Source organism: Solea senegalensis, linkage group LG5, assembly GCF_019176455.1.
Source record: "Solea senegalensis isolate Sse05_10M linkage group LG5, IFAPA_SoseM_1, whole genome shotgun sequence".
NCBI classification, from domain to species: Eukaryota; Metazoa; Chordata; class Actinopteri; order Pleuronectiformes; family Soleidae; genus Solea; species Solea senegalensis.
In genome coordinates, this window is record NC_058025.1 from 3,935,908 (window position 1) to 3,949,627 (window position 13,720).

The 13,720-nt window shown below is 39.7% G+C and overlaps 1 protein-coding gene across 10 annotated transcripts in view; it reads right to left on the minus strand.

The window, feature by feature from the left end:
- The window catches only part of trpm3 (transient receptor potential cation channel, subfamily M, member 3), a 175,066-nt gene that overhangs the window by 55,722 nt on the left and 105,624 nt on the right, over positions 1-13,720 (minus strand). For all 10 annotated transcript variants that reach the window (XM_044025451.1, XM_044025450.1, XM_044025447.1 and 7 more), the window contains exons 7-8: positions 8,701-8,875; positions 7,340-7,463 (exon numbers count right to left, since the gene is read on the minus strand). In XM_044025451.1, coding sequence (XP_043881386.1) covers positions 7,340-7,463; positions 8,701-8,875 — 299 coding nt within the window. The remainder of the gene's footprint in view (positions 1-7,339; positions 7,464-8,700; positions 8,876-13,720) is intronic.

Genomic DNA, 13,720 nt, shown 5'->3' on the forward strand with positions numbered 1-13,720 from the left:
CCTCCTCCTGTCGGAATACATTACGTTACGTTAATTGTTTTGAGCAGATATTGCTTATAGCTGCAGCAAAGAGCTGCACTTCTATGCTTTTACAATTTACTGTCTAACCAGGTTTATATGGAGTGCTATATTGAAGATGGGACCTCGTGAAATGAAATTAAAATGAAACCAGGACAGTCATGAGCCTCAATGTAAAGTTAAGGTTATTCTGTGCATATTAAAGGGATAGTTCAGTTTACCTGAAGTGTACGTGTATGAGGTATTGATATATTATCACCTTTTTTTCTCCATCTATCTTTGATCCTTCGAACTCTAAAGTATATTACCTTTCTTGTTTCACATTTAAGAGTTTCTCACTCTCTTGCACCAAGAAAATAGACGTTTTTGTCTCATGTTGACACAAGAGCTGCTGCTGCCACGTTTGGTACGTTTGTGTCCCTGAGGTAAATCTGACTGAGGGCCAAACTTTACACATTAGGAACTCGATGATGTTCTAAGAAACTGTGGATTTAAGCAGGTGTATAGTTTTTTATTACATGACCCTTTTTAAAATGTCTTAAACTGGTTTTATCTTCTGTCCCCTCAGTGAGCGTGAGTGTCCAGCTTCCGTATGACTCCATGGGAAAGGTGGTACTTAGCGATAGTGCACTGAAGTCAGTGTTGATAATATATCAGCACCTCATAAGACGTAAATAAAAAAAAGAACCATCCATTTAAGGATTTATAGCCTATATAAAACCTACACAGAGCGGAGTATAGAGCTCCGGTAGCTGACGTCACATATACCTGGCAATATGACAAGATGGTGAATGGATGTCGTGGCGCCAGGATGCCGGAACAGTCAGACTACAAACTAATTTAAGAGCGTTTCACTGGATTACCAAAGATCCAGAGGACGGTAAAGTGGATCACTGCTATAAAACACACTCAAAGTGAGCGTTCTGTAGAAGACAGAGCGATGAGAACCCACAGACAACAGATCCCGCTTTGTCGAGTGATGGCGTCATCATATCACGTACTGTCGTTTAATTACAAGGCTGTTTGCTTTGCTGATTGTTGCATTTTTACTCCTTAGTGATGCTACTGTGCGTGCATGTAAATCTAGCTATTAGCTCCGATATCTTGTTCATTTTACGCGCTTTTATTGTGATGTGTAAGCGTTCTCTGGAGTAAAATGATGGGGGAAAGTTTATCAGACTGCTGCCGGTGTGGAATAATATCCAGTGTGGCTGTTTCCATACTTTTAAAAAGCACACCCATCGGTGTTATAAAGATTCGGTTTTATTCAGGTTCTGTGATACTGTTCAATCTCTGTGGATTTAAAGTGCACAGTGAACTCTTAACCCTTTAACACCAAAGCCTCAAAATGCTTTTGCTTATAAAAATAAAACAACACACTGTAAGTGTACATGAAAACCAGATTTTCCAGCGTGTTAAATTTGAAATGTTGCACAAATGTTTTCCAGGAGCTTTGCCTGCAAACTGTGAGCAAATTGAGTCATGTGACGCTCCAGAGCGAACAAAGCAGAGGCAACAGGAAACGACGACGACCCAGTGTTTTCACGAATTAACCAACACGGTGATAAACCATGCTTTTCTTTGGTCTAAACATCCTCCTGTTTCTTTCCACTTGCCTTGTAAAGCAAACATACAAAGACACACACACACACACATAAACCATCTCCTTCCTTCATACAATACTCCGGCAAGCCACGTTTAATCCTCCTCTGACTACTCCTGGCGTTTCCTCACGCAGAGCACAGAAGCACCGCCGCACTGGCACAGGGACAAACACACACTCCCATTGTCTCTCTCACTGTTGTCCCGCACACACTGACGCACAGAGCGAGGACAAACATGAGTGAACGGGTCCACATGTGTTCTCTAACCCGCTTTCACAAATCACAGCCTGACCTTGAAGTCCACATGGGCCTGACACCACTTGCCTTTAGGGCACAAGCTGAAACACAGGTTTTTTTAGACTCGATATTTAACTGTAGAGCATGTAATTTAGTTTCATTGTATCAGTTTGTTAAATATGGGGGGGAATAAAACAACCAAGCAGACTCATGTTAAGCCCAGTTAGTCTTAATATTGATTTACACATTTCTCTCACTAATCTTTAAAGCACTTTATTATCTTGTACCAGACTGTTAGCCTGACAAGTTTCCAGTGGAAAACGCCTCCAGGCACAAATCTTTAAGCTCTTTTCAGAATGCAGGACAAAAACTTTCTTTTCTTTTTCTTTCTTTGTGGCAGTTTTTAATGTAAAATGACTAAAAAAGGTATATTTTACAGTCATTATTTAATAAAATAATGCCTTTCTGTTTCTGCTTGCAGGTAAATGACCGTGGTTCCATGTACACGTCTGCGTCAGCCTAATGTTCCTGTTCCTTGAGTGTATGAATCAATCAAAGCCTATAGACTGGGTTTACATAGATTTGCATTTGTGTTGTCTGTCCGGTAAAGCGCACAATTTAACACTTGAAATTTTATCCAGACGACTTTCTTGTTCTAAACAGAACTTTACCCGCTTATACATAAGCATGCTGGTTCAAATACGGTACAAGTCAAAAGGCTGTGGTGCCCTTGAGCAAGGTACCCATTACTACCTTAGTGCAGATAAGTGCTGCTCTACTGGTGAGTAAAAAAAGTAACGGGTTTAATTTAATGCAGAGGTCAAATCCACTATCACTAATTGTTGTGTGTGAAAAATAAAACTCATTCTAATTGTAAAAAAAACCCACGTCGATGAAAACATAACCTCCACGGCAGAGATAATGACCACTATTAGAGTGGGATTGAAGGATTTTGAACATCCACTGGTTCTCCTGGAAGGCTTGAGAGGACAAAACATGACCACACACAAATCTCTCGGGCTAACTTTGACCATGCTCCACAGTTTAACAGATAAACCAGTGAACCGATAACAGATAAAAGAGACATTAAGTTCATCGTCTTCTTCGTCGGTTGGATTCTGCTGATATCAAACTTAACCTGACAGTCCAAGTTATCTTTAAGATTCTGGACGTGCTCTTCATGTATGACTCTATCTTTATGTTCACTACTGTGTCTGCAGTCAATCATCATTTCTGTCGTAGATAAAGACACAGTCGAGAGCGGAAGGAAACCCCCACGCGATGTCCATCCGCCTGATCATCAGGCGAAATGACCTCAGTCAGACAAAGACAGAAATGCGTTAAACAACAGAGAAGAGAAGACACATCTTTTTCCATCCAACAACTATAATCAACTCTGGCTTCTCCTGCGCGGTGCCTGAGGTGCTGATGATTGCGCTGAGAGAAAAGCCCGACTTTTGATGGAAGACATAAAAGGAGGAGGATTAGATCAACTCAAGCCGTCATCAGTATTCTGTCCAATGTCTGATTATTGATGACGATGTCCTAGCACACACAGTACAGCATACGTGATATGATCTAATCCCACTGTTCGCTGATTTACCTGCACTCTGACATGTGTGGTCATGCAGATGCACCAGTTCTCCAAGTTTACGGTTATTTTTCATTTTTACAACATCAGCACCGATGGACGAGTCAATATCGCACATCTCACGTGATTTTCACTGTCATTTTCAAATAACTCCGTTTGTTGACGTCCGTATGACAATCATTTCTCATTTTTAAATCACAAATGTGGGATTTTCAAAAGAAAGATTTACATTTCAAACAACAAATGTGTATGCTTGTCAAACAAAAGCCTTGTATGCCGCTAATAGAACACAATAATCACATGCTTTCATTCATACGATCCCTTAAATTATATAGAAATTGTGATAAATCTTAAGGATTAAGTACTGAAATTCTAATGTATACGCAACTTAATGCATAATATTCAAGATATAGGTGATAAATGGTATTATCAACCGTAAACACTGATAAATGTTTACATAATTTAAACATTTATGTTGAGTAGTTGTCAGGAAAAGTCTGTGTTGCCTTCACTGTCCTGTCGTAAATAGTAAACCCTGGTTCTGTACAGAAATACTAGATCAATCTTAACAGTATCTACTAATTATCACTTATTTTGACATGTTGTACATTTATTTACTAGATGTTTACACCATATTTTCAATAAAGCAATAAAAAACCCTATTTCAATTACTGCTATTTTGCAGTAATCTCATTATCGCCCCCGGTGGCCATTCAATACATGCTTACTTCCTGGTTAGGCTCACCCTGCAAACCGAAAAAGACTACATCCGCTAATGACATAAGGCCATGACTCTTCCCAGTAACAGGAATTTGTTTACCGACCAATCACAAACAAGAACTCCTGTGCCGCCTTTTTTCATAATCTGAAATGTCATGTTTCGCGGAATGTCACGTCCTCTGATGTGTTGTTTTGGGGTTGTTTTTTAACCCTTTTGACGCCAACAGTTCAGTGTGGGTTTAGGCGGTGGGTGTGGGAGTTTTGTGAGCACAGACGGAGACGGCATCAGATTATCAGGCGTCCGCAGCTGCTCCCGCTGAATGATTCACATCCCGTTGTTCTGCTCGGGGTGTATTATATTCAGAGAATCCATCAGCGAGAGCATCAGTCAGCCCCTGGAGCCCCACTGAGGACTCAATTGATCCACTTACACGCCGCGCGGCCATGACCAATGTGGGGCTGCCCAAAATAATATGATGTGTGCACATACTGTATGCATGAGAGTGAGATTTATTCGCGCGACTGCAGAATAAATATCGGAAACACATAAGGGAAGTGATATTCCAGCATCATCATGATAACACAACGTTTGTGTGTGTGTGTGATGACAAATATGCCACACCGTTAAAAGTCCACTGTGTAAGAATAAGTGACATCTGACGGTGAGACTGCAGAGAGTAAGAAAAATAAGACTCCTTCTTTCACGCCTACACTTCCCTAACATGTCAGGGAACTACGGTGGCCTGCACATATGATAAACAATGTCGTTATTAACGTGCTTCCCTTTAGCTTTTATATTCTGTCATGAGTTTTATATCTGAAACCGTTTTGTCTGTCACTATTTTGTGCTGCTGCGCATCTTGACCAGGACGAAATTCCCCTCATCGCCTGAGGCGGCGCTGCATCGAGAATGAGACAGAAGAACAAGAAAACGAGCTCACGTATCGGTTAATGCAGGGCAACTTCAGTGTCCGTTCACGTAAGAGCTCACAGTCGTGATAAACGTCCTTCCGAACATTTCTGTCAGAGCTTTTACCTCGTCTTTACCACGGGCCTTTTCTCCCGGCTATCGTTCTACGCGCGTTTTGTACCCACAATGCCCTGCGTTGTAGTCCACTTCCTGCATTTGGGTCACTTGAAGCGAACAGAGACCTACGTTTTTTTAGGTGCGTCACAGTTCGGTTGCGCATTCACACCTCCCCCAAACAAACCAGACTCTCCGAGCAAACAGACTAGGGTGGAGCAGGTGTGAATGGTCTGCATGGTCACGTGATCACATCTGATGGTATAGATGCATATATATATATATAATATGCCACACACGCAGTCGACATCACCTCTACACCTACAGCATTTAACAGCAGTAATACGAGGTTGTTTTCACCTGACTGACAGTTCTTTAAGGGGAATGAGTCTTTGTCCCCAAGGGAACTTGAACGCTGTGTGTGTGTGTGTGTGTGTGTGTGTGTGTCTTGACTTAAACACTGAGGTACAGGACGGACTCTTAAGTGGAGGCCATATGGTCCCGAAACCTCGTCTGAATACATTTGCATCCACTTAATGTCGCGCGTCATACATAAAAGATGGGGGGTAATAATTGCTTCAGTCAGAGTTCCATGATGATGAGGAATCATGAATTTGTTTCTGCCTTAACCTTTTTTAAATCTTAATGGAGACATTAACGGTGTTATCAGTTATGTCGTGTTGTGTCTTTGTGAGTCTGTGAATGGTTTGTGTGCGTGTTGGGACATACTGTAATGTGTGAGTTATTGAAGTTGTAACAGGGTTGACAAATACATTTCCTTCATTCTTTCATTTCACCTGTGGAGGCCGCATGGTTTACCTTTACAAAATATGATTCTGCTTATTCTTTGTACTTTTATTTGATTTACTATGATGTCGTTATTTTCTACAACTCTAAGACAACAGTTGAAGTGGTCAGAAACATCAAATTATGCACAAATTTGCTTGTGTGAAGATTTATTATTATGAATTAGCTTCACCTATGATCCAAGTAGGGCCACATTTTAAGTTCTCAGTTGTTTAACTATTGTTTTTTTAAAGACGTTATCCGTGTTCTGCATTATTATTATTAGTAGTATTATTATTATTATTATTATTATTACTACGATTTATTTCTCTACCTTTTTGCCACAAGAAAAAACTACCCACAAGAAAATTGACACCATTTCTGTTTCCCCTCATTCTTCTTTGGCAGACAGACAACAGGCTGTGTGCTGTTGTATCACTGTGTGTGTGTGTGGCAGCTCAGTGACGGACAGTATTAACTGTAGGTGAAAAGCACGGGACTATCACATTCACTAAAATGCAAGTTGTGCCCCAGTAACAAGAGCCTGTCGACTGTGAGGAACTCGACTTCAAACTCCAGTAAGTAGGTCAAGTGCAGAGCTACAGTATTAGTTGTGGTGAGGCTGAGAAAGAGGGACAGTGAGTCTGTAAAGATGTGACAGAAGGTCACGATGGGAAGTATTTTACAGAAAATTGGATTCAATAGTAAATTACTTTCAATGTGTAGCATTTGGTTTGGGTTTATGAAAGGATTTACAACCCTGAAGTATGTTTGTGTGAGTGAATAATTACTAAAATATAACATTTGCGCCGCTTTAGACTGACAGTGTTGATTTTAACACGACAAAAGTGTGTCGATGTGTCCTCACTTCTTTAGTGTTGAATTAACACTTGACATAGTGTTCATTTTTTAACACTTAGTGAGAGTCACTTCGGCCAAATCGCTTCTCTTCACAATTTCTGATATAATATGCTAATTTCCCTAGAAAAAAAGTCCTGTTTTAAAAGAGTGAAACTTACTGAGATAAGTAGACAAAATGGGGCGACCACATTTTTCACAGGAGATGAGGTCATGAGGTCAGAAACAACCAAATTCTGCACCAACACTGACTCACCACAGCATGTTTACCTCAAAAACACCCTTTCTGGTATGTGAGGGCCACCGTAGTTCAATGACGGAAAAAAGGGTTAACGGACATAGCCCCGCATTCAATATAATCTGCAGTCTCACCATTAGAGGTCGCTAATTCTTACACACTGGACCCTCGAAGGTAACATTAAGGCACACACACATGTTCAGTATATGCTATAATAACTGTGCATCGTGACATATGTGCGGCGGTACGACAGTGACACTCACCAGCTCCTTCTTCTTCATGCACTCCATGAGAATAATGAACAGATGCTGGGCCTGAGTGCGGCTGTAGGTGAACGTCTTCTGAATGGTCACCAGCAACTGGTCTCTTAGAGACTCATTAATTATGCTGCAGAGTGGGAGGGAGAAGACAATACAGTGTCAGAAAAATGAAAGGGGGAAATTGGAGTGAGGCGGGAGCAGCGAGGAAATTAGATTAATTTGTCAGTAAAGGACGGTTGACTGGGACTCGCTGTCTCCGAGTCCTTGGTGAGATGTGATTGTGCAGATAAAAACTGAATATATGAGGCTGTAAAAACTCATTTGTAGCTACTGCGTCTTATTAAAATGTAAAGGAAGAAAAAAAGTTCATCAAGAAAAATATGAAGTGACATTTGTGCAGCCTGTGTGAATCAGTGGTTGTTTTATAAGCACTGAAACCTTTGATTCTAAAGATATTTTCCACACTGGATAATATTTCTATTAGACAGTCCTTAAACACTTAAGCAACATGTTTTCATGAGTTACAAAAGCATTTTGCTCTTAAGGTTTAATTTTGATGACTATAACTAGAATACAAGTAAATGTATACACCTGTACGTATTTATACACAAGTCACAGGTCTGCAAAAACCCGATCATGAACTTGTTGTGAGATTAAGAAAACGTTTTACTGTTACTGATAAAAATGGTATTGACTGTATATTCTTGTCTTGTTGCACCGCAAAGCCAATAACGCAGCAGCTCGTAGCACTGTGACACCAGAGGTGCCAGAAGAGTTAATCCAACAGAAGGAGCTGCAGCTGTGCTGTGGTTTTACAAACGCCTCATTTCACCAGATCTTAAAAACCCTCTCAGAAATGTCTTGGCAACCGGAGAAGCAAAAACAAAGTCTGCGTTGGAGAGGAGTGTGTAATGTGAAAAGGAAAACTGAAGACAGATGCCAATAATATTTTCTCCTGTGTTGTTCACTGAATCATAATCCTGTTTTTTTAATAGTGAATATTAACTTTTATATTGAAACCACAGATTCAAGGTCCCACGATTGAATATGGTGAGACTGAAGTAGAGTTTGTGGATAAATTCAACATAAAACTTAATTAAAAATGAAGGTCAAGTGAACTGCTGGCGTTTGCTGGACCTCAAATGTCGTGTTTTGTCCACAAAACAAAGTGATTAAATTTTATTGATTTCTTAGTTGTAGAAAATATTTACATTTAGAAAGCTGCAAAATCAGATAAATAAAAATAGTTGACAATTCATGTAATAATTGATGAATACTCCATTATTGGCTGCAGCCCTGCTACATACATATGATACATATAAATATACATATGAAGTTTTTACAGTTATAGTATCAGTGCATACCCTCCTTCTTCAGAATACTTGTGTCCAAACGCCAGGATGTCCGAGGCTCGGCCGCTGCCGTCACACACCACCACGGGGACCGGGGGCGTGTCCCTGAGGTACTCCAGCACGATGGAGATGACATTAGGACCTCCCTCCACGATCAGAGCCACCACCGGCACACCCTGACCAATACCTGCACACAACCAGAGAGAGAGAGTGTTTGTGCTGATAAATCCCCACGTTTCACACAGAGATTGCTCCTCACCTGCTAATCACAGGCTATTTGGGGTAATTACGCATAATTACCAGGTGGGTGATTTCTGCATGCAGTGGAGAAGGTAGTGCAGATAAGAAAGTTATTTCAAAGATCTCAAAGGGATTTTCCCAGTGTTATTCTTGTTCACCTCTTTTCCAGCTACTGGTTTTCTGCTGTTTATTCCGTGAACTCCTGTTAACCCTCATTCTTAACTCACGCTTTCTCTGATCCCCTCAAGTACATTTCCCACCTTTAGTGCTGTCAGTGTAATCCACATCCAGAATCAATCTCATTCTGACTTTCATGAATAACAACAAAGTTAAGTATGGTGATGATAATAATAATTATAGAGTATATTTAAAAGGCACCAGCATTCAGAGCTCACTGTACATCAAAAAACAACAGGTGATAAAACAAGAGTTAAATGACTTTTCAGATTTTTATTTACATTTTTACAGTCTGTGAATAGTAAAGCAATATACTATAGTATATATAGCATATACTATAATATAGGCTTTTTGTCATTGCATTGGATTCTGTATGCGATGCAATGATGTTGACCCCATGATTATTAATGAATGTTTGTTTGTTGTCACAGTGACGTTAATCCACTTTGTCCTTCAATGGGCTTCAATCAAATGAAATCATGTTTCCAGCTGATGTGATGTGTTTCCTCACAGACTGCGGCCAAATGTGTTCCCTGACGGTTATTTTGACCCCTTCTAAATTCAAAAGCTGTGTAAGTGGCCCATCACTCTCATCCCGGTCTGCATAATTCACAAAGCAAAAACATCGTCTGCCTCTCAAACACACACACACACGTGTACTTACACACACACACAGCTTCAGAAAACAAACCCAACACGGTTACACTTTGCCTCACATGGCCTCCGAACAAGGACAGTTACATAAGGAGAATATTTTCGGGGCCTTCGCCGACTTCAAAGCGCTAACACGTCACCGTGCCACAACACGTCACACACACACACGCACACACAGAGACGGAAGCAGACGGATGACTTGCATTCTGTATCAGACTGTATCCATTTCTTGTGCACGTCTGTTTTTGTGATTTAGCAGCGTGTGTGAACATGTGTGTGTGTGAGTTTGCAGTTGTGCCAGACAGAGCATCGATATTGATGGCTGGTGAGCTACAGAGGCCACGGACGCCGCAGGAGCTAATGATTATTGTTCCACTGAAACCCACCGAGGAGCAGATGAGGAGGGGAAAGCACAGCTGTGTCAGGGCTAATTGGGAGGAGAGAATTCCACCTGCATGATGTGCACACACACACACACACACACACAGAGTTTGGCGCAGCTATTCTTCCAAGGACACTGCATTGATTTCCATTCATTTGGACAGTCCAAATAAAGCCTTATCCCTCACCTTAACCATGACCGGTTAAAAAATGTCAAATTTTAGCTGTAAACTTTCTCAGAAATGAGGTTCTGCCACATGAGGACCAGGTTTTTGTCTCCATGAGGACTACTAGTCCTGACAAAGTGGAGCTATTTCTGTTAGGACACTGCAAACCGACCTCCATTCATTCACATCTCACTTCTATCATTAACCAGAGCCTCTGAAATTTTAGTTTTGGTTCATTAGGATCAGGTTTTAATCACTTTGCAAAGGGTCAGTGTTTTTACTGGAAAAGATCATAAAGAAGTATAAAACCTGTAAACACACACATGCATGCACATACTATGCGGCTCAAAACACAGGAAAATCCTATTTTTCTTCATTGCTTTTTAAAATCATTGGACCTCATGTTAGTGTTGAGCTACTAAAGACCATTCTATGAAGTTTTTAATCATATATCAGACTTGGAAAAATAGAAAAATGTACAAAATTGTGCATTTTTCCTCGATGAAGTCAATCAGGAAGTAAGAATGCTGTTGAAAAACAGAAGTTTATGGGAAAGTACACCACATTTGAGCGGACGCCAGTGTGACCGACAGCCGGTGAACGTCTGGTTGCAAATCTTCAACGAGGACATGGGATTTCAAATTAAAACCAGCAAAGATGACAGCTGTTTTCTTTAGATTCACACAACAATAACAGCTGGCTGCTGGCCCACGCTGTCCCTCTTCACACGGAGTAAAGCTAGATTCATGAAGAGGAGAACCTAAAGATCAGGGGTTCAGTTTCTCTTTGCAAGTCACTTAACCCCAATTTGCTGGTCTGGCTCGTAGCACGTGAAGAGATATACGTATGATTGATGTGCAATGGAAACAATTCTGCATATAGATTAGTTTTATAGAGACTAGAAATGAGTCTCCATCTTGCTCTCAGTGAACTCTGGTCTTGGTCTTAGTTAGTTTAATCTGGACTAAAACACTAATTTATGGTAATCCATCCATCCATCTTCTACTGCTTTGTCCTCCACGTGAGGAACTGAGATAATGTTCTTTTTGTTTACTTTATTATAATACATAGAATGTCTGTAGGAAAGATTTGTATTTGGCTTGATGGATGTAATAATGTCCGGTCTTAAACCTCCTCTACCATCTGCTTCTCCCACTGAATTATACTTTTTTAATTTAATCCTTCGGTTGGAAAGCTGAATTATTCCATCTGCGCAGGAGGATTTATTCACCTGAACTCTCCCTGGATATTAAATAAGACGCACAGTACGGCGTCGTGTTACGTGACTCAGCACTTTCAGAGGAATCCTGATTGTTTTAGATGGCCGTGTAAAGCCCATCGCTGGAGAGGTAATCAGATTGTGAGAATGTGCAGAGGATGAAATTCCTCTTTCTGGAGTTCTCGAAAGTCTTCGTCGCACAATGGCGGTGATGTATTTTATTTTTAGGGTTTGTCTGTGTTGATGTTTGCTTTTGTGCAGGAGATTTGATCCAAAACAAAGACGTTACCGGCGTCAAACATTCGAAAACGACGAGGTAGAGAGAAGAAGAGAAGAAGATATTTGTGTTTTTAAACAACAACTGTCTCCTCCACCATATTCTAACTCATCAGGTGCCACAATTGTATGTGTTGTGTTTTATTTTACAAAGAGTAATAGCTACAATTGTATGTGTTGTGTTTTATTTTACAAAGAGTAATAGCTACAATTGTATGTGTTGTGTTTTATTTTACAAAGAGTAATAGCTACAATCTCCATATGTAAACATAGTCCCTATCAAACTATCTATATAAATTCATAAATAAATACATAAATAATAGAACAATTGTGTCATTAATTGGCATTGGACGATATAAAAATTCTCCGTCACGATTATCCTGACCAAATTAATAGCGATTCATGATATAACACAAAAAATAACAATTTAACGAGATTCTAATCAGTCGTGCAATCACAAGGACTGTATGTTGGTGAGCTGGACGGAAGTCAATTGCGTAAAATATCGACGTTTTTCTCCATTCATGATTAGCACGATAATAGGAATTCACCACGATTAACTTAATGTAAGAGCTTTTTTTATGACGGTGAGCGATAAAAAGCTGTCTGTTTCCAACCAGCGTTTCACTGCTCTTATTTTTCTTATTTTTTTAAACCCAAATTATTAGACCATGAACTCCAATTCTTTCCACACCACATCACATCCATGCAACCTGGAACCACACCTGTGGCAAGTGCTGTTTCCAGCCCGCCGTCTCTTTTTCCGTCTTCCCTCCACCAGCCTTAAACCGTCTGGTGGCTCATGTTTATGATTTTTGACAACCCGTTCACGCTTGATCACTCCTTAACCCAATTATTTCACTGAATGAGTATGGTTATTCTTGTATATCTAGCAATTCTGATCTACTAATCCACATTCTCTTTATCAGTTCATCAATGCATCACCGCCACAGGGATAATGAAAATAAATAAATGCATGTGAGTTAGAGCCAGTTCAGAGCTGACTAGAGCTGAAAGAATCACTCGATTAGTAATCCATTACTAATTACAACTATTTTGATAATCGATTCATTGGTTTGAAGCTTTTTTCATGATCAAAACAAGATTTCTGATTGTTTCAGCTTCTTAAATGTGAATATATTCTGGGTTTCTTTGTATATAACAAATAAATCATTAAAATGAAGTGACTGATTTGAGAACATCATCATTTCCAAGTTTGACAAACACTGATCAAGATTTTCTGACATTTTATGGACCAAACAATTACTCGATGAATCGATTATGAAAATAAACCTTAGTTAACTCCCACTTGAGAATGGCAAGAATTCTGTGCTACTAGGAAATGAAATTGAAGTAAAAACTTAAGCTGAATTTATCAATTTGAAAGAATGCAATGATTTACAACCGGAATCTGAGAAAAACTTCATATGAAATTGAATGTTTTAGTTTTAAAACTGAATTTAAACAGGAAAAAAATATAATTCAGCTCCCAAATTCATCCTCACAGTTAAATTTCATCGAGCACAGATGGAAAGAACCCCAGCGACGTGTTTTATGGACTATTGACGCATTAAACTGTTCATTGGCTGGAGCAAAGAGCTGGGAGAGGACAGTGTGACGTCCTGTGACCAGCGGCTTAACCGTCAGGTAATAAATTCAGCCCTGACACAACACAACGTATATATTCACTTCCTCTAAATCACTTTTTAAAACCCATTTTGACCTTGACTCTTTATATTTGACAGTTTCAATCATTTTTTCCACCTCTAAACCTTTATTTTTGATTGTTCTTTATTACCATTAATATTGTACTTTAATTCCTCCTATTATTGTTGCTGTTTAAAAACTGCATATACATACAGCATGTATAAAGTTATTATTATTATTATTATCATCATTTTATCATAGTGCTTGAAAA